General features: G+C 36.5%; 2 protein-coding genes across 3 annotated transcripts in view; both read right to left on the reverse strand.

Annotated features, from left to right (window-relative positions):
* Positions 1-129: 129 nt before the first annotated feature.
* cul1a (cullin 1a) lies at positions 130-18,447 on the reverse strand. 2 transcript variants are annotated; one of them, XM_077221897.1, is made up of 22 exons: positions 18,202-18,447; positions 15,959-16,261; positions 15,706-15,883; positions 11,001-11,168; positions 10,838-10,888; positions 10,666-10,756; positions 9,028-9,191; positions 8,302-8,464; positions 8,085-8,215; positions 7,445-7,552; positions 5,589-5,695; positions 5,450-5,498; positions 5,197-5,328; positions 4,132-4,249; positions 3,976-4,052; positions 3,755-3,886; positions 3,416-3,508; positions 3,263-3,310; positions 2,912-2,994; positions 2,663-2,768; positions 925-1,038; positions 130-832 (listed from the first exon to the last, which is right to left on the reverse strand). In XM_077221897.1, exons 2-22 carry the CDS (start codon positions 16,096-16,098, stop codon positions 752-754), a joined length of 2,334 nt encoding a protein of 777 aa, XP_077078012.1. In that variant the 5' UTR covers positions 16,099-16,261; positions 18,202-18,447; the 3' UTR covers positions 130-751. The 2 variants fall into 2 exon arrangements, with proteins under 2 accessions (XP_077078012.1, XP_077078013.1); XM_077221898.1 differs by having other exon boundaries at positions 15,959-16,642; positions 17,580-18,396.
* A 594-nt stretch (positions 18,448-19,041) lies between these two features.
* cntnap2b (contactin associated protein 2b) overlaps positions 19,042-21,304 on the reverse strand; it is a 71,223-nt gene continuing 68,960 nt past the window's right edge. The window contains exon 25 of the mRNA XM_077221938.1: positions 19,042-20,949. Within this exon, the coding sequence (XP_077078053.1) occupies positions 20,750-20,949 (200 nt within the window). The 3' untranslated portion in view covers positions 19,042-20,749. The remainder of the gene's footprint in view (positions 20,950-21,304) is intronic.

The following is a 21,304-nucleotide window of genomic DNA, read 5'->3' on the forward strand; positions in this document are numbered from 1 at the left end:
TTTTCATTCATCAATTAGTTTCGGGACATATTTTGTTCTTGGAAAGATAAAAATTAAACAGGCATACTTGTTTATGAATAATCAAAACATTTCACATAGTGATTTCACAGCATCAGAAATACATACAGAAACTTTTAATTCTTTTATTTAACACACATTTAAAAAAGTGAACCACACTATACAAATGGTTTTTCAGGTAGCAGGTAACAATGCAGAGTACACGTCTACAAACCTGTCCAACTCGTTCCTTCTTGGGATGTGCAGCTAAAATTGCACCTTTTTCCTAAATGATTTCCTTTCTTCTCTTACAACATTTCTGAAGCCCCTATTCGCTAAGATTTCAATGTATATTTTTTCATCTTCTTCATTTAAACGTTGATAGGCAATAGCATGCTTAATGTGTAGAGTTTATTTCTGATTGGGTTTTTAAAACCGGCAATGTTTTATTTTGCGAGATTAAAGCTCAAGGTCTGTTTGTATGTACATTTTGAATGCAGTCTGTCCATATGCAGGGCAACAGTAAAGTCCATCTCTCGCACATTAACATTCACTGACGCACAGACACGCGCGCACACACACACACACACACTCCTCTTCTGTTAGTCCTTTTCCTTTTTAAACTCTCACATTCCCATCAACACAGGCCGAACATCAAGAGGAATGATATTTATTTCCCGAGAGACAACTTAAAAAAAGTGAGAGTGAGAGAAAGAGAGACAGACAGTAAAGACATGGAGGAGTGAAGAAATGTTTAGGCCAAGTAACTGTAGGTGTCCTTCTCTCCGTCCACCCGCTCCAGATATTCCTTCTCTATGAGAATGTCAATGCACTTCTGCAAAAGACAAGACGAGACAAAGTAAGTATGAGTGCTATTCTGTGCTAATACAAATCTCTGTTAACCAGACTAGATTTGTAGAAGAGGACCTTGATGACGGGGACTCTGGGTTTAAACCGTGATGAGAGCTGGTTCAGAACCTCCGCCAGGAGTTGTTGATGCTTCAGAACCTTCCTCATCTTCATGATTCTCACTATGGCTGCCTGCACAAGAGGAACACATCTTAACTTAGCATGCAATTCCCAACACACCTCACTATAATACTTGAACTATTTTTGCAATACACTTTTGGAATATCCAGAAAAACTTCTAAAAGACTTTCTACAATTGTCAAAACATGTGATGCTGTATCCCACAATGCAATGCACTCGGTTTGACCTTTCGTTTTTATGGAAGCTTGTTAATTGATAAAGAGACAGGTGGGAATTATAGGATTGATTTCTGTAGAACTACACAAGGGCAAAGAGCCTTCTCTGTAAAGGGCTCCCAACTTTGGAACATGTTGCCAAATGAGTTTAAAGCAGGACGTGAAAAAGTCTTTTACATTGAAGGTAAAGCTTTAAAATAAACCAGAACTCCACCCATATTTAAATTAAATAAATGTTTGTTTTAATTAGTTATTCATGCCAGGGTTGGAAGCATCCTTAAAATAGGTACAGGTCATTTAGGTATGTATTTGTATGTGTATAAATTACATGCTGTATTACCTTTATTCTATGATTAGTAGTTTTTTATTTATTTTTTAGAAAAGCCTTTCTGAGACGCAAATTAGCTTATGCTATACTCTCGATGTGCAATAAATATTTTCCATTTTCAACTGGAATCATATTTTCTTTGTACTGTTCCTATATAATTAAACAAAAAAAAATAATGAGTTCAATCAATTGATCGAGATGCAATGAAGCATAAAAGCCAGACTAAATTATGCCTGCTCTGACCCACCTAAACCCCTAGTATAACAATATGCAGTTAAAATTGATGTGTAAAGTCATTTATGCCACCTCTGAGCAGCATTAAAGAGTCTGTGTAAAGACACCTAAATGCCACTTCTGTGCCACCTTTGCAGTGTAAAATTTGCCATCAAGTTAACCTAAACCAGGGACGGTTCTAGACCCTTTTCAAAGGGGTTTCAGCCTTCCTGTCTTTTGTCTCAGCTTCCCTAAAACTATAATTACCTATCTGAACGATCAGGTCAGTGCTGCTTCCTAATGAAAATGTTATCATTTTCACATGTTTTTAAGCCTTATTAGTTTAAACATTAGTCATTAATGTGCAAGACGCTGCAAGAGAAAACTCAATGCGGTACTCGCACGCTGTGATAGATCATTAATAATGTTAATCAAACAGCGAAAGAAAAATGAGAAATCACTCACTGCTCTTAATTAAGTCACTTCTGTAGCTTACAGTATTACTGTACCTATATTTCTTCATACAGTAATAGTTTTCACAAGCACTGTAAACTTGAATGTACTGTTTATTTCATTTGTATCTTTGTTCTCTTGTATTTATTTGTGCTATTGCTTGTAATTTGTTGATTTGTTCTTGTTTTATTATTGACCGTTTACTTGTCTGTAATGTTTAAAACTTTATATTAGGCTAGTATTTGTTTTAGCTGCAATTGTAAATCAAAATAGAGTATTGTGAAATTTCATTGGTATTGCATTGTAAGGTTACATAGGTCAAAAACTATGAAAGCAATAACTTTCTTTCTTTCTTTAAGCAGGGCCAGTGAATATTTTGGCAGGGCAAGTAAATATCTGATCTCCAGGCCTGACCAACCCCAAACATTTGAAGGGTGGTGTATATAAGCAGTGTGGACAAGGATACCTGAATCAAGAGTTTCCTGTCCTCCTCGATGTTTTTATGGGTTGTTTCCTGTTCCTGTTTCTGCTCTGTCTTCATTGGCACATTAATGTTCACTCGCAGCTTTTTACTGGGAAGAAAAAGCATCAGCCATCAATATTCACAAATGCATTTAGCTTTTACCCTGCATGATTATAAAAACACAAAATGTAAAACCCTAATTATAGATTCGTAGCTGTTGTTTGCAAGATGAGATGAGGTGAGGAGACCTACTTTTTATAGCCCAGGAAGAGTTTTATGAGGGTGTCGGGTTTGAATTCCATTTCATCCACATTCGCGTTCTCGTCCTCTAAAACCTAAATAGACACACTGATGATTATATAACTGAAAACAACTGCAAATATACTATAATAAATATTAGCCTGTGCTCAAGTCATCATGGAATGGCATTCACAACCCATTTTACATATGTAAAATGAAGCTTTTGAGAAAAAGAAGTCTTCCATCAGAAAGTACAATGAAAATTGATTTAAAAGCGGCTGTTAATTAAAAAACAATTGTGATTCCATGGTGATTTAGCAAGCATCCAATTGCTTTTTTGAATCAAGTCCAAAAATTGCTTACCAGCAACTTGGATTTCAATAATATTTGCAAAACCTGCACCAATATGTCCTAAAAAAAAGAAGAAAAAAAGCTGTTAGTGCACCAAATGAATAACCTGACATATCTAGATATGGTTTTAGGCGTATTGTACCAAGTCTTCTTTTGTTGACTTACTATTTTGATCTGTGTGCTGTCTGTCAGCTGCTGGACTGTATAAATGTCTTCTGTGTTATACTGCAGTAGAATGGCCATCTGGAACGTAGATGCCTGCATGGACACACAAACAGTCTGATGAATATTCATGCCCTATTTAAATAAAATATCAAAATAATAGCATTATTTAAATACAATTCATTTAATCCCACAGATGAACCAATTCCACTATTACACCAAAATACAGAAACAACTCCGTTACGTCAGTGCATATTTACACTACAGTTTAAATATTTTTTTTAAAGAAATCCACCAAGGATGGTAGTGGTTGGGGCATTCAAGTGGCATATCGTGTCGTACCTGTAAGGTGTAGCGGTTTTTAAAGCAGTTGGTGACCAGTTCTCCTTTGGACAGGTGGTAAAGCCAGGTGAGCTTGCGGCCACTGTGTCTGCTGGCGTAGAAGGCTGTGAACCTTTGGTAGCTCCTCTCCAACTGCTCAGAAGAGACAAATAATGGATTTAGAAGAACCTTGAAAAGACCAAAAACAAGTGACTTGCATACAAACACATTTACATTATTACCTCAGACGGCAGAGCGAAAGTGCAGGACTGCTGAAAAGGCCACGAACCCGAGCTCAACACCTGGATGCTGAAGTCCACTAGAAAACAACACAACGTTCATAAGCACAAATGACAGTATATGATACGACAGCAGAGCAGAGAGAAGCTCATCCTTACAGTCTAAAGGCTCGGAGTTTGTGAGGTGCTTCTTGAACTGTTCGTTGAGGTCTTTGCTGACTCCAATGTCCTGGAACATGCGCTGGAGTTTCGATGTGTATTCAAAGCCACACGCTTGCTAAACATGACAAACCAAACAGTGTTAGACACGACGGCATACGCAGTGACCTAAAACTACAAGAACATTAAAAAGCACAATTACACCACTAGGGCTTGGATGAGTGTTGGTATTGTTAACTAAAACTATGACAGAATGTTTTGGTTAATCGAAACAATGCTGAAATTAAATAAAGCATATTAGATGAAAAACCTAAAAAACAAACAAATTCAATTAAGTATTAAATTACTAAAACACAAAAATAAATGAAAGCTAAATAGAAATATTTGAAATAATGAATATAAAATGACAAAAGAACAAAAACCTACTAAAACTGAAATAAAAGTAAAAATGATGATATAAAAATAAAAGCAAATATTTAAAAAATATTAATAAAAGCTATGATAGTATATAAATAATAGTAAAATAACACTGCTTTGGATACAAACATCTGCCAAATGCATAAATGCAAGTGTTTCTTTGGCCAAACACTCAGCACAGCGCAATAAAATTGGTAAAATACAATAAAAAAATATTTTTTCTTTCTGTTTTTCCATACAAATTTTCACTAAATGAACAAGAATGATATTTAATCATTTTCAGTTTTTACCAACATAATACATAGACTAGTAAAAAAATGGGCAATATTGAAATACTTTTTTTTTTTTAATACTAAATTTAAATAATGTAAATGCAGCACATGGTCTTACATGAACAATTCTGATGACACATGAACATGAATTGTTAAATCAGACAATGAAATGATTAATTGAAACAGAGTATCAATGAATTATTCACAGAAAAGATTCCAACTTTGGATTTTTGCAACTAAAGAAAAACTAGAGAAGCTATAAATGAAAGTAGAAAATACAATATTGCATCTGGTGCTGATTTTAGGATATTTAAGCTTTATGGATCGTTTTAACAGATGTTTCTATTTTCCTAAGCTGTGGAGGAAACTCTTGCACCTTTAGTTTGGAGATCATGCTGGCTTCTGCATCATCGCTGGCGCTGTTCTGATGGACCAGACGCTTGGCCAGCATCTTCGCATAGAACTTCTGGAACACGTCCTTGTCCTCAATGTACTTGAACACCACCATCTACAAATGAGGAAAAAGATCAATACAGACAAAACAAAGACATTATGTAAAAATTTTGCTCATAAAAGTGCTGTGCAAATTGTTCTGGCAATCACAAGTCATCTGAGAACATAAAACGGACCACTTGATTCAGAGTGTCTTCAAGTTCTGCCTCCTCTGGGTTTTTGGAGCTGCAACATCAGACGGAGGTTCGATTAGATCCAGCACAGGGATGTAAAAACATTTAGTGTATCAACAGACAAAGACACCTGAACACACACCTCTTCTTGAGCAGAGAGTCGCAGTATCTGGCCAGCAGTTCAGGAGATTTGCTGGAGGACTGAACCATCTTAGTCACAGCATTATTATTTATGAAGCGCCCACAAGCCTGAACACAGAGAAAATACATGCTTGAATGCTTTCAATATCCAAAAGCTATTAGTCTTAAAGATAGGCATCATTGAGGTGTTAGTTTCATGAGATTCACCCATTTAAAGCCCTGTTATACTTCAAGCGAACTCGAACAACAAACAGGTGTGATGTAATTTTGAACCAAATCAGGCCAAAACTACTGTGTTTGGAGTTTGCAATAGCTTGCCAAATCGAACTTGCTGGTAAACACATTCGAACTACAATTGGTCCATGGCAATTAAATAAAAGGTGGGTGTGGCTCTGAGGCTCTGCCTTCTTTGACATAAAAAAAAATCAATTTCTTCTGTTCAATCCGTCGAGATCAGACACGAGTGAACACATGAACACACTTGGGGTGCTGCTTTACAGCATAAAGTTGTCATTCTAATTGAAAGCAACACTGACACTTTTTTCATGTTTAATACATTAAAGCTTGCTTTAAAGCAATCTGTTGTATATCATAAACGTGACTGAGTGGAGTGCCGATTGCTGAGCACGAGCAACACACTTGTAGCCAATCAGCAGTAGGGGGCGTGTCCACTCATGATGGGAGAGGAGAGTGAAGTGAACAAGAGGGAGACTTGATAAAAGACTGTAGAAAGAGAGAGATGGCTGAGAGACATTACAAAAGAGAGGAGCTCAGAGGAATATCACTGGGAAAAAAGGGTTATGATGATCAGGCAAGAGCTCCAGAACCCACGTTAATATTAGAAAAGCTTTCCAGCACTGGAGAGACCGAAGGAAGGAAGCCTGAAAACAGACGCCAAGTTTGTGTTGTTTCTGCTCCATACGTGAGTAACACTGGTTTTACTATGTTTCACAGAACCAAGATATACTGTTGTTGTAATGTTAGCTACAGTAACAGGACAATTTTGCCTGTCATTGTTTGTCTGGACTGGGTGTGTTCTTCCTTGTCATTCGTTTGTCATCTTTGCTTTATTTTCCATGAAGCATTATTTTGCTTTGCCTCAGCTATCATAAGGAGAAATCCACTTTTGCATTGCGTGTTCATGCAATTTGGGGGCGGAGCAATGAAGGGAGGGGAAGAGATTTCAAATATCAACAGTGTTTCTTTTACTGCACCTTTAACTGCTGTTTTCTCACTGCTATCATTTTTGTTGTTTATTTTGTTGTTGAGAGGAAGGTGTGCAGCACATATTTACATTCTCATCTAAACACCACTCAAAAACAAGCAGCATAGGTGGCATCGGGACGTTTAGTAACAGTACACCGCTAAAAAAAAGGTCCAAAAAGAACTTTAGAAAATGGATCTAAAAAGCAGTCTGTGAGAGAACAGGAATCAAGACACCAGTCTATAGAAATGCAATAACTTTACCCTATCAGATTAAACTATTAATTATCTGGTAAAACTTTACAATAAGGTTCATTAGTTAACTAAATTAGTTAACATTAATTAATAATAAACTGCACTTATACAGCATTTATTCATCTTTGTAAATGTTAATTTCAACATTTACTAATACTTTCTTAAAATCTTGCTAACATTAGTTAATGCACTGTGAACTAACATGAACAAAAAATGAACAGCTTTATTTCTATTAACTAACATTAACAAATATTAATAAATACTGTAACAAATGTATTGCTCATTGTTAGGTCATGTTAGTTAATACATGAACTAATGTTTAATAAATTAACCTTATTGTAAAGGTGTTACCAATTATCTAATTCAATCTTGACTAGAGAACTAAAAGGATGGTCATACCTTGTCAAGAGCAGCCACAAAACCAGCATCATTGTTGAATGCTGACATCACCAAGGCATTGTACTTCTTGTGGACGTCCAAAATGGTCTGGACGTACATTTTGGGGTCCTTTAATAAAATGTAAAAAAAAAAAAAAAAAAAAAAAAAAAAAAAAAAGATCACAGTAGATTTAAGATCAGGTCTAAAGAATGATGGTTAGTTGGTCGAAGTTAACACTATGCCAGCTTGCTTGAATATTTTTAAGCTGAGTAACAAGTTAAAATGCTATAAAAGCACAACTTTAAAATTTGCTTTAGATAAAAACTCTAAAATGAACACAGGCTTGACTATTAAAAGTTACATCTATTTTACAGCTTGTGTTTTCATTGTTAGAACATCTTTTTTTCCCCTTTTCCTTCTCTCTCTCTTTCTTGTACAGCACTTCGGTCAACTTCGATTGTTTTTAAATTGTGCTTTATAAATAAACATTGTATTGTAAGTTCTCCTAAAGTGTTATATAATATAGTATATAATTCCCTAAAAGAATTAAACCAGAACACTTTAATAAAATATGTTTGAGATACTTGTATGTCTGAAGCATGATGATCTCAGCTTCAGATGGTGTAATGTACATTGCAAACTAAGCTTCATACAGACTCACATTGAGAGCAGCCTCCCCACATTTCTCGATGGCTGCCAAGCCTTGATTATAAATGTGCGTTTCCAAAAGTTTCTTCAATTCTCCCAGTCCATCTGTGATCCGTGACACAAGATTGTACATGCGACCCAGATCTACAGAGAGAGAAAGAATATATGATGGTTAAGATTTTCAATCTGAAGAACTCGTGTACATTCACTGTTTTCACTGTGGTTCACACCTTCATTTTTGTCTGCGTCCAGAAGGTTCTGGAACTCTGTGTGGAAGATCTCCAGGTGTTTCTCGATGAGAACCTGCTCACACTTCCTGGCCAGCTCATCCTGTGTGCTTTCGTGGAGGTAGACCTGCACCCTCCTCTGCTCCTCCAGCAAACGAGCCTCGGCCTACAACACAAACAGCTTCACAATACAGCCAAACAAAGCATAACAAATGACAAAATAACTGAAAATATAAAGCATATACTGTCCAGCCCTACTGGACACCAACAACACATTTAAGTGTATATCCAAATCTTTTAATTTCTTACACAAATAGTTACCACACTAGGTCTGGCTCTCATATTCGGCTAAAAGTCCCAAGGGTATTGTAAGAATCTGGTAAAGGTGCTTTTTCTTTTTATGCTCCTTGGGCTTGGAATGAATTGGAAAATGTACTTGATTTAGATGGGCTTCCAACCCTGACAACTTTTAAACGTCTCTTGCACAATGTTTTAAATGAAAACTTGTAATTGTTTTTCTTGATTCGCTTCTATCTATTTAGTTAAATGTATAAAATGTGGTATTGTTATTTTGTGATTCTCGTGTGAGAAACTTTATGTGCTGCCGTCTTGACCAGGTCTCTCTGGAAGAAGAGATAGTAATAGCTCAATGTGATTCTCCTGGTTAAAATAAAGGAAATAATAAAGTGCACAACCAAAAAAAAAAGGGTCAAGGTATTTGTGCCTCACCTTCTTCATGTACTCAGTAACAGGATTTTGTTGCAGGAACTCTGTGCTTTCCCTCGTGTAAAACCGTTCGGTGTCAGCCAGGAACTGAGTCTCAAAGTATTCCTTGTAGACAGACAGAGTCGGTCCTTTAGCGAAAGCGTCATCCTCGTTGAGACCCAACTCCACTGCGAGAGACAGAAAGAATCATCAACTGAGCAACAGCACTTCTAAACATCCTTTATCACAGACTCAAACAAACAAGCAATGAAATCCATCATGATGTAAACTAGGGCTGCAACAACTAATCGATAAAATTGATTATCGATAATGAAAATAATCAACAACTAATTTGATCATCGATTAGTCGCGTCTGTGCGCCTTGCTTGGAAACCATCAGCCAGTTACGCAGCTTTACAGTAGTGAATAACCCATTTCTATGGACAAAAAGCATATATAAAATAGTGGAGAACAGAGTGAATTGCTGCATGAAAGGTACACGATCCAAGTTGTCCGAAACATGAGAATGCTTTACATTCATAAGCGCTTCATACTAAAGTCTAATTGTGTTCTGACAGATGAGTGTGCTGTTTAATGCTTTTGACACGCAGTTTCCTCAATGCTTAACTTAGAAAGTATGGCAAGTATTCATTTTTGCATATTCTGACAGCAAGAGTCTTGATAACCTTCACAGACAACGAGCACCTGTGGCCGCACACGTGTAAAACAGATGGAGCTCAGTAGAAGAGGAGCGTAAAAATTCTGCCTAAAATACACTTTTTGCTTAATTTTTGTTAGGAATTACGTGTAATACAAGTAATCATATTTATGAGAGTAGTAACAGTAAAGGTACTATTGTTGGAATAGCCCATTAATGTGATATAATTACTGTTCTGACGAGTGTGTTTTTATTCCTTGTAAAAGTTAACATACTGTGTACGCATACTGTAGTTAGTAAACACAGATGTTCAAATGCTTGTGTGACGCGCAAAAACTACAAGAAAGTGAGTAAATGCAGAATTTATATTTTTGGATGAACGACCCATTTACAGTTTGGGGCCAGTCATTTTTAAACGCTTTCTTGCGAATAGAAATTGTATTGATTGAATTGATCATCTGAAGTGCATGTGCTGGAACGACACTCCAAAAAAATGAAAGCGCAAACATCATTTAAATAATCACCATATCACATTTAGTTTTAGTTGTATGATTATTCAAAGCGTTTTAGATGGTTTATTCTTATTTGAATAGTGCATTTATAGCAGGAGAGTCTGTGCGTGTGTGGCTTGTCTAGAGATTTAACTAATGCCTACATTGAAAATGCGAGTGCATGAGAAAAACAATTAAGTTTACCGAGTTTCAGTGACATTGCAAAATTAAACTACTATATATAGTGTTGAATATAATGTATAATAATGCAACGGGGGAATATTTGTATACCCTGATAATAATTAAACAATAATAATAAAAAAACTTTATTTTGGCTTAAGTATAGTATTGTGAGTTCAGTATCATGATTTGCATTGAATCGTGAATATCGTTACACCCCTAATGTATAATCATTTAAAAAGATTTTTCGTTCGATTAATCAAAAATAATCAACAGATTAATCGATTTTCAAAATAATCATTAGTTTCAGCCCTAATGTAAACGATGCCGCACCATAAGACTGGACCACTCCACTGATGAGTCTCGTGTTAATGGTTTCTCCGTTCCTCTCCTTCTCTATCAGCTTCAATACTGCATTGGTGACCTAAGAACAAAGGTACCAAAAAATACACTTATTAGTGTTAAGCACTTTTCCCAATATGCCGTTTCCTGTTTCCAATCTTACCTGCTTATTCAGAGGCCGAAACAAACATTCCCTCCACGTCACCAGAGCGAGCTGGAAAAACACCCACACACAGACACACAGAACATTCACAAGACATACATATCATGACATCAGATGGATTGAATTTTTGCTGCATTGCAGAAGAAAAGCAAGAAACACTCACAGAGTAGATTTCATAGATCCCTTTCCGGCCCTCGTCACACTCCCTGCGCACCCAGTGGCGGTTGAGATAAGCACAGATCCCATTGAGCACTTTACTGGAAAACCTGTAATCCTCCCACTGCTGCGTGTAGAACTTCAGAACGCTCTCGTCCATCAGATCCTCTCCATCCTGAGGGAAACAGTCAAATATATACATATCCACTGGGAGTTTAAGGGTAGAGGTCTGCTCGAGACTGCCCGCTTAAAATTCACTGTTCACCTACTATCCGCTTACAATGATTTTCTTCCCGACCTAACTGATCCCGCTAATCTCACATTTAAATTTCCCCTAAAGAAAGAGTGTGATTGGGGATAACAAATATAATTTTGTTGGCTATACAAGAATTTTATTTTTGTCTTATGATACTGCCAAACACAGTAAAACATGTCAAAAATGAGCAAAATTAAATACGACATATGTCACTCAAAATTATAAATCAAAAATATGAATGAAAACTGTTGGCTTAGTAGAGATCTGTAATGTGTATCTGTATGTATATATGTATGTATGGGCATCGTATGTTTATGTGTGTATATGTACTTTTACATATGTATATATAGGCATTTATCATTATTGTTTATTTATTTATTTATTATTATCATTTATCTACTTTATTTTCTTGTTACTTATATCTTGGCATGGGGTGGGGGGTTTGTTCTGTAAAAATGTGAAAAAGCTTTAAATAAAATATTTAAATAAACATGATTGCTACATGGGGGGGTTCCCAAACTTTTTCATTCTAGGACCCACCTAGACAAGTATAATCAATCTCAAGAACCACCATAAAATGTTCACATGGAAATATGGGAAAAAACACATCTTCATTTATTAGTAGAGAACAGTTTTTATTTTCCTATTAATTTAATTTATTTTCATATGAATGATTTGCAATACCAAACGGCTTGAAAGAAATACAGAAAGTTATAACCATTCAGATGTCGAACAGCAGCCTAATGATTATGTTAAGGTTATGAGAGAGATGTTAAGCTAGCATTGCTTTTTCAGGGATGCTGGCTGTACCTTTAATCAGTTTTTGCTGACGAATATACTCTTCTTTTCTTTAGAAGAAAATACGATCGCCCCTTGTTGGTGTATGCAGAGTGTTTTGTTGTGAGGTGCCGTTTAAGTTTTGAGGGTTTCATGCTAGCACTGGCCAACCTTTCTAAGCATAAAAGACATTGAGGACTTCCTCAGCGTCTGGACCTCTGCAGGCAATAAAACCAAGATCAAGGTAGGACTGGTCATATTTTCTGCGTGGCTCCTTATTAGATTTTGTTGTGTCTGACGACTTCTCACAAGTCTGAGATGCCTTTAGTTTTAAAAACTTTTCAATTTTTTTTTTTACATATGCTACGTGGAGTGCGTGGTCATTGAATACTGTATTTGTACTGATGTAGACACGTGACAGTTCAACGCAAATGAATCAGACGATTTATTCAGTGAGTCATTCAATGAATGCTATGTTGACTCAGACGTCTGATTCTTGTGTGTGTGTTTGTGTGTGTGTTTTTAAATGATTCCTTGAAAGAATCGTCACTTGAGTCGTTTGGTCATTAATCGGACTGGTTTTGTTTCGCTCATCGCAGCGTAAATTTAGCTGCAGCCAAGTGCCTTTGTGCGACCCACCTTTTTCACTGTGTGACCCACAAGTGGGTCGCGACCCACAGTTTGAAAACCACTGGGTTACACTATAAAAAAATATTTTTCGAAGTTGTAAATTAAACAAAGTTTATTGGTGTACTATTTTTAAAAAAAAACTGTTGGCTTACAAGCTTTAATGCAAAAAGAATTTTTTTGAACAACCATGCAAGTACAGAATTTCACCGACTGACAACAGTTTTAGTAGCTTACATCTCCACCAAAATCCGACCACAAAGGCTGAATGTTCTCTCTGAAGGTGCACTCGTGGACAGGATGCAAAGAACATATCTTGCCAGGTTGCTCATTTAGGGCAGGAAACTGCACCACCACTGCAGAAAGTTTTGTTCACTTCAGGTTCAAGTGCGGATACGCTGTAGTCAAAGGATGTCGGGAGCGACCTGGCTACTGTCAGACCGCCCGCTCCCGTCCAAAGTACACCAGATTTACTGATCACGACCGTCTTTCATTGGGAAATTTAATCTCGCACCGCAAGGAATCGGATCAGGTCCCGCGGTTACTCGCTTTCACACTTGATTCAATTGCCTGGTCCAAACCAGAGTTCGACTGCTCCCCCTCCCCTGCCCTCGCTGGAGAGTGTTCACATTATATTATTTGGGTCCGAACCGCAGTGCATTTGCATAATCAAAGCACAAAATGAATAGCATTGCTCAAAACCATAGACTGTAAAACAATATGGATGTAGTTTCCGTGACTTCCCCCGTAGCATTCTGGAGGGCATTTTTGATGCCCAAAGTGGGCGGAGCCTGCCATCGCCATCTTGGCAGTGTGTCAACGCACGTCACTCCCGGTGTGGTGAAGTGATGGGTTCCAGCTTAGGACCCCATTAGTATGCCAGTAGCATGCCTGTTCTAAATCTGTTCTCGCGATAACGACATGGTTCTTTAAATAACAAAATTTGTACAACATATTGCGCTGATTATTACGATAAAAATAATGGCATTATTATAATTTCATTACGAATTACTGTGAATACGTTAAGGCAGAACAAGCTCAGGTAGGGCTGGGCGATAAATCGATTTTATCGATTAACTCGAATGTGTAGTTTACGCCGATTTATTTGAATGAAAATCAGTTTTCTCTTTAACAACCGCCGACGCTCCCATCTGGGCTCCCGTAGTTCCGACCGGGCTCAGCGCTTGCCATGATAGAGATACACAAACAACATGGCAAATGAGCAAGACCGCGGCAGCAGAAGCACACCCGCCGAAAACAATATAAACATTCAATTTATATTGAATCAAGATCAGAATCAAATCACAAGAATTGAATTGAAATTGTGAAATTTGTGTTAAGCAATAATAAAACCAGTAACATACCAGTAAACTTAATAAAATTATGTTTAGTTACCAAATAATTTGACAATCACAACACACTTATTGTGATGCAAGTTTTTAGTTTTTTTACACATCCCCCCAATCCCAATCTACCCATTTTATTTTATGTTACATTTTCATTGTTTTCAAAGACAGGGCCTGTCCTCTTGTCTTTTTGGCTTGTTGTTTCTGATTGCACTTTAATGGAGATCAAATCCCAGAAGGGAATATTAAAACAAAATAAAGTTAAAACTTGTTTTGAACAATTTCTTTGTCATCTGCAGATTGATTTTAAGTCGGGAGAGAAAAAAATCGATTTAAATCGTAAATCGGATTTTTTGTGAAAAAATCGGGGATTTTTTTTTTAGGCCATATCGCCCAGCCCTAAGCTCAGGTAAAGTTAAAAGACATTTCTGATTCGATGATTCGTTATAAAGTAGTTCAAACGTCTTCTATAATTAAGGGATTTTGTCTGATTTGTAACCAGGCACTACAGCGATTACCCATAAAACGTGCTTTGAACCATTCGGATTGCTTGGGTCCTAAGCTGGGACTCGACACTTAGACGAACATGAGCAAAGAGGTGGGATTAGCTGACGCTAACAGACATCAGACAAACGGCTAGTAGTAACAGCAGCGGCAATCCACCTGTCACTCAAGTGGCCACGCCCTTAATTATGCAGAACTTTAAGGCTTAATAGAATTTTTTTTTTTTTTTTTTAATCACCCCCCTCACAGTTGTCATGAAGGTCAAAATTAGCTATATAGACCTATAGAGCTATATAAGCATGTTTTTCTGCTGTAAAGTTGGGCATATTAACATGGGGAGTATCAGGGATTGAGCCTGTCTCTAGCGGTCAGTCGATTAATTGCAGTTTAAGTCACTTCCGTGTTGGATTCAAGAGAGAGACCGGAAGGTTGCCGCTTGCTCAAAACGATTATATTTTGTTTTATTTTTTAACCTATAGTTTTGTTTTCAATTAAGCATCAGCACATAATGGCACTTGTGTCTATCTATCTAGCTGGAGTCCATTTGTGAAATGACTAATAAGCAGACAAGCAGTCAAACCCGTGTGCGCACTAAAGCGAAAGCACCCTAAATGAATCCAGTGTTTTTGAATGAAGATACTTTACCTTGGCTATTGTTGTAACTGGTCTACAGGTACTTCACAAAGCATCTAGCCTACTTAGTTGTTTTTTTTAGGACAAAATGTTTATGGTACTTAAATAATATTTTTAGAGTGTCTTAGTGGATTTGTAAGCTTTTTTAGTCAAATTCCATTCAATAAATAATCATCATCATCATCATTTAGACTTACTTTGGTCATAAACAACTGTGTAGTTCTGAATCTGAATCTTTTGGGTTAAATGCTGTGAATTTGTTTCACTTGGTGAAACAATGGATCCTAAAAGACTTTTTGGTTGATCAGGGTCCCCTAACAAATCAGAATTTTTTTAGTAAATTGATTCAAGTTTTAAGCCACTGGTATAAAGTCCCAATGAAAACTTAATTTTCAAGTAGAAAACAGTTATTTTACATTTTTTTAATATTTCACAATATTAATGTTTTTACTGTTTTTTAATCAAATAAACGTAGCCTTGCTATTAAAAAAAACTGACAAACCCCAGTATTTTCAATGGTAGTTTATCTGACCCAAACAAAACACAACACATCTATTCCTGTGATGTACCTTTAGTAAGTTCGTAAGGTAATTCTTCAGAAATTCCTTCAATCTCTTGTAGAGTTCCAGCCCCACGAACTGAGCTCCTCCGGGTGTTGGGGTCTTCTTCGAAGGTTTGGATGGGGGGGCACCAGCACCGCGGGCCTGATTCGACTGATGCACACTAGTGCAATAATTATACACGTGACTGAAAAACGTGGGGTTAAGGCCACAACAGACACCGGACAAGCTAGAAATGACATTCAATTGCAACTGAGGATACGTGTAGAGCTCCATGTAGCGTGACTTGGCCATGCTCTGGCGGGTGTACACCTGCTGTATTCCCGCCCGCAGATCATCCCAGATCTGGTCCAGCCCGATCTGCTTCAGCCCGTGAGGGGTCTGTGTCCGGTTAGACGACATCCTCTCTTCCTCTCGGCCCTGCCGCTGCGAGTCTGACGCTCCTCCTGATGTTTGATTGGTTCTTGTGCCTGTCACTCTAGAGCTACTCCTCCATAGGGTCAAGCGGTGAGAGAGGACGAAGAGGGTCGGACCCACAGGGAACAGCGACAGACAGGAAAGAAACCTGCGAGGAATAAGGAAGACAGATACACAGTGCGTTGGAACCACGTACGATTAAATACATTCCGGCAAGCGAGTTTCTCGGGTGTAGCCTGTGTCCAAAAATCGGAGAAAACTAACAGAAACCTGCTAGAACCTGAAGAATCTGCTGATAGATCTCAAAAAGACACAGCAGCAGTTTTTCCTGGGACAAACATTCCTTGTATGGAACCTACTGTTCATTATATCCTGGGGTTCCCTTCTTGTATCCATGGCAACAACTCAAGGAATAGAAAAAATCCCACTAGGAGCTCTGAGATGCAGCCGGTGCTGTAACCAAGCAAATGAACAGCGTTCTGCCATTAGATCATGACTTACAGTGATTCACTCAGGCAGAACACCACACCTGTGGGACAGCAGAACATCTGGACTCACAATGATTTTCAATAACTTCATTACAAAACAACACCAGAACAGCTGAACGGTGATTATATTATACATCCACTCTAATTGTTTTTGTAGCTCAAACATAATGATACATATTATGGATAATATCTTACCTATTATGCATAAATACAAATATATTACACCTTTATTATTTGATCTTTTAGATAATAAAATATTACATTTAAATATAGCCTAATATATATACATACATGATATATAATTGATAAAACAACAATTTTATAATAGAACAATAATAATTCATATATATATATATATATAAATATAAACAATTTTAAATAGTTAATTGAGGCAAAAGGGGTAGTTAAAACTACATTTTCAATTACCATTTCATGAAAAAATAATTACTTTTTATTATTTCATATATTAGATATAATAGATAATATGTTACATATAATTAGTTTAATTAATTATCTATTATGTTACATCATAAAACATATTTTAATCGATTAGGTATAATAGAATAATAATAATTCATATATATAATAATAATTTTATATATTATATCAGTAGTATGTGTATCATGCTGCATGTACAGTCAAACCAAAAATTATTCAGACACCTTGCTACCCTAACTTGCATAAATTAACTATAGTGTCCTGCACCAACTAGTAAAAAAAATGAAAAATTCTATGAATAATTTTTGGTATGACTGTATGTGTGTGTATATATATATATATATATATATATATATATATATATATATATATATATGTGAACAATTTTAAATAGTTAATTTTGCGATAAAAGGTTTAGTTAAATCTAAATTTGCAATAACCCGTTCATGGATAAAAATTATTATTTTATCTATTACGTCTATAATAAATAATAGTGCGTGTGTGTGTGTGTGTGTGTATATATATAGTTGCAATCATTACCTGTTCACGAAACTGTCAAAAAAAGCAGAAAAACATCTTTGTTCTGTCCTGCTTTTCCATCTCTGAACTCTTCTGATCCCTGCTAAACTCGTCTGATTTCTGATCTCTCAACATCTTTGATGAACTATTACAACTCCCTCATTTTATAGACCCTCACCTCGTGATGTTTTTGAGAACCTGTCAACACTGAGAGTGAGCGACATGTCCAGAACTATGTTAGCATCATTTCAATGCGAGCGATCTAGATGTGTCGGGTCACTCGTAGTGCATCAAGTAGAGCTGATGAGGGCGATTCGGTTTCCAGTTACCGCGGAGCTCGAGCTTTAAAGCAATGCTGATGTTTCCGTAATCCGCTCACTCCTTCCATCCAAAAATATCACAGATTTAAAAGTTGCTTAAATGTGTGTGCTTCAGGCAAACACAATCTGAGTGATGAGGCCTCACCTCAAAACACAGCACAGATACTCTGTAAACACGTATAGATCCGTTAATCCAAGTCAGGAGAACATAAGCACACAATGCAGTAGAAATTATGATATCAATATATTAGTCATCGCTTATAACTGTGTGTGTTTGTGCTCAGGATTGAAGCTAAAGCTAACGGCTAATCTCGCGCTCTTACCATCATCCAGAAAGAACGACAAACGTACACATGAGTCTCCAACACCACTCCGGATCCCGATTAAGAATATCCCCTTTTATATCTCAGACGTGTATGTGGCGATCTTTATTTTTACTAAGAAAATAAAAAGAACACCACCGAAACAACGAACACAGAAAAAAACTCCGTCAGCGCGTGCTCACGGAAACACTGTCCCCGCGGAAACAGAGACACACTCCGTCAGCGTGCGCGCCGCTCGGAAACAGCGGCTGTGGTCGAAGGTTCCGCGCTAGTTTTCTCCCCCGTGTCATACCAATTATGCAATAATAATTATATTAATAACTGATTATTATGCACTTTGACTGAAACATGATATGTTCAAACGTTCTCTATTTTAGTAGTTAAATCTCACTGGACATAATTCAATGCACAACGACAATGAACTCAAAACACGTGTTAGATCAGAGCATTATTAAAAAATGTATATCGCAGTGTTTAATCCATTGGTCAGTAGTATAGCATAACTTTCATTTGAAAATTGCTTTTAATTTTCACTGAATGCTTTTTTCCACTAAAATGCGCCATGCATTATGAATGGTATCATATGATAGCCTGTATGGTAATCATATATTATACATCTATCAAAGTACCTAATATAGCCTATTATCTGATACCATACGTTTACCATACCACCACAGTACATTTTTGAAAGGATCCAAACAAAGAGTTTGATGTTGACAGACTCAATGTAAAATTACATCAAATGTAAAATTACATGATCAATAAGTTATGACAACATATTTTTTGACATTGCTTTAACGCATCAAAATAAGTTAAGGAAAGTTATACACGATTCAACAATCAGTTAAAAAGTCAGTTTAATGTAATTTAAGTTGAAATGACTTAAACATCCAAGTTGATTGTACTTAAAAACGTAAGGCAGCAACTTTTTCTTTTTCTACAGTAGACCATTTACTGAAACAAAGCAATTTGGTGCAAGAGATCTTGACTCACATTATAGGCAGACTTTAGATGGAAAGAAATAAAATTATAAAAAGTAAAGTATTTGTCCCTTTTCAGATTAACATGGACTATAATGATAATAATCATTAACAACACAATAACTTCCTAATGAAATGACTATATAATAAACTGTATTGTCACTCACTTTTTTTTGTTGCAAAAACAATCCAGTAGTTTATTGAGATTTGCAATGTGTTCATTATTGGAGAGTCAGATTCTGTACAACCCTCAACATCTCAAGAGCATCATCTTATAAGCCTTTTCACACAAAAAAACAACAGACCAAATGATTGCATTATGTTATAATAAAATAACAATGTCATTCTGACGTGACACCACAGACAAACCTTAATAAATATGTAATTGTGTTCATTTAAAAGACCAAACAATGTGATAATGCATGGAGATCATTTCAAACACATTAATTAACGAAACAACTCAAAACATACAGAAAGCAACATTATTGTAGTGCTTCATTACAAACCAGGTTTTGTAATCTATCTAATGTTTGAATAATACTCTTGTTAGTGGATTGACATGAGCAGAGAGGGCAAACTCTTATGACACTATGTTAATAAATTGCCAGAAATACAGAAATGCTCCATTGCCTAATTCAGGCGTAGTTAAGAAATAAAATGACTTAACCAAGCACAACAAAGACGATATTAAAAATGGTTTGTACATAAATTTGTGCTGCTGCGGCTGATTTCAAATAAGCAGTGCATTACACTCCAAACACACACACACACACACACACACAAAAAGTAATCTTTCTCCTATATTAACATGTAAGTGCCATCAAATCTGTCTCAAAATCTATGCTTGGCCAGAAGAAACCTTGAACCTTTGAGGCACATTAAAAGACATTGGAGCAAATGAACCATTCATAATCTTTTACTACTGAACACATCTGAACTAAATCCTCTATCTAGAGCTTCATGTTTTAAAGAGCATTCTCCTTATAAAATCCTCTATAAACTGCCTATCATGTTTTCCAGAGGTTGAACAAGCACTTATGGAGAAACAGATAAATAACACTGGATACTGATAACTATAAAGAACATTAACAATGAGATACAAAAGTGCTGCATTAACACTGATGAATGATTCAGAAATGCCATTGGCTGATGACCATGCTACAATATATTATTGTCCTGAAGATGCTGACAACAAAATGTTAAATACAATCAAATGTCATTATCGGAAACATAATTGTGCATTCTGTACACATTCGGTTTTGTGCTATTGGAGTATTTGGTGCATTCGTGTTTGCTGAACACAAATCAAATGCGTTTGTTAACAGACCAGTATTGTGATGATAAAAATGCAACAGTTGTTGTTGTTTTTTTAATAATCCTGTCATGTGTGCATGGGATGAATTTGATCTTACAGAAGTCCTTGTGCTGTACTTGCTCACATACAAAATAATTACAGAACAGACATGCCAGTCAGTGCACAGACCTGCCAAGTGTCCATTTCACATCGGCTACTGAAAAAACTCTTGCCCTTAACATATCCCTCAGCGTATCCATGTCAGAGAATGAGGCTAAATAAACCACTCCTTCTTGCTCTCGTCGATGGTCTCTGTGAAGGCGGGGTCATTGACGATGATGGCAGCATCAGCGCAGTCGGCAGACTCCGCCCCCTTGGCCTCGTTTGTGTGGTAGGAGCCCTTGTGACGGAACATGTGACGCACCAGAAACACCAGCGTGCAGAGGATGGTGAAAATCACCACTGCGATGATGCCTACGTGAGACAGAATGATTAAAACCATGATTGTTATGATAAATTGCCGTTAAAATCAATTTAGATATATTCTACACCAATGATAAGATGCCAAGTCCTATGAAATATAATCTACACAAGTAAACACATGAAGTCACATATACTTGGATGATACACATTAGTTGGTTGATGGGTTGTATCATCTTCACAGGCTGTTACTATTCAATAGAAAATGCAATTAATACAAACATTTTATAATATCCAACTTATAAATACTACATTTTGTATATACTGTTCTATAAAACTCTAAAAAGAACTCTACTCTTGTTTTTCTGGGACCGTCTTACAAAATAAGGGCCAGATTTACTAAACAGGG

Source organism: Siphateles boraxobius, unplaced genomic scaffold, assembly GCF_051911475.1.
Source record: "Siphateles boraxobius isolate OS27281-9 unplaced genomic scaffold, OSU_SipBor_1 86, whole genome shotgun sequence".
NCBI lineage: Eukaryota > Metazoa > Chordata > Actinopteri > Cypriniformes > Leuciscidae > Siphateles > Siphateles boraxobius.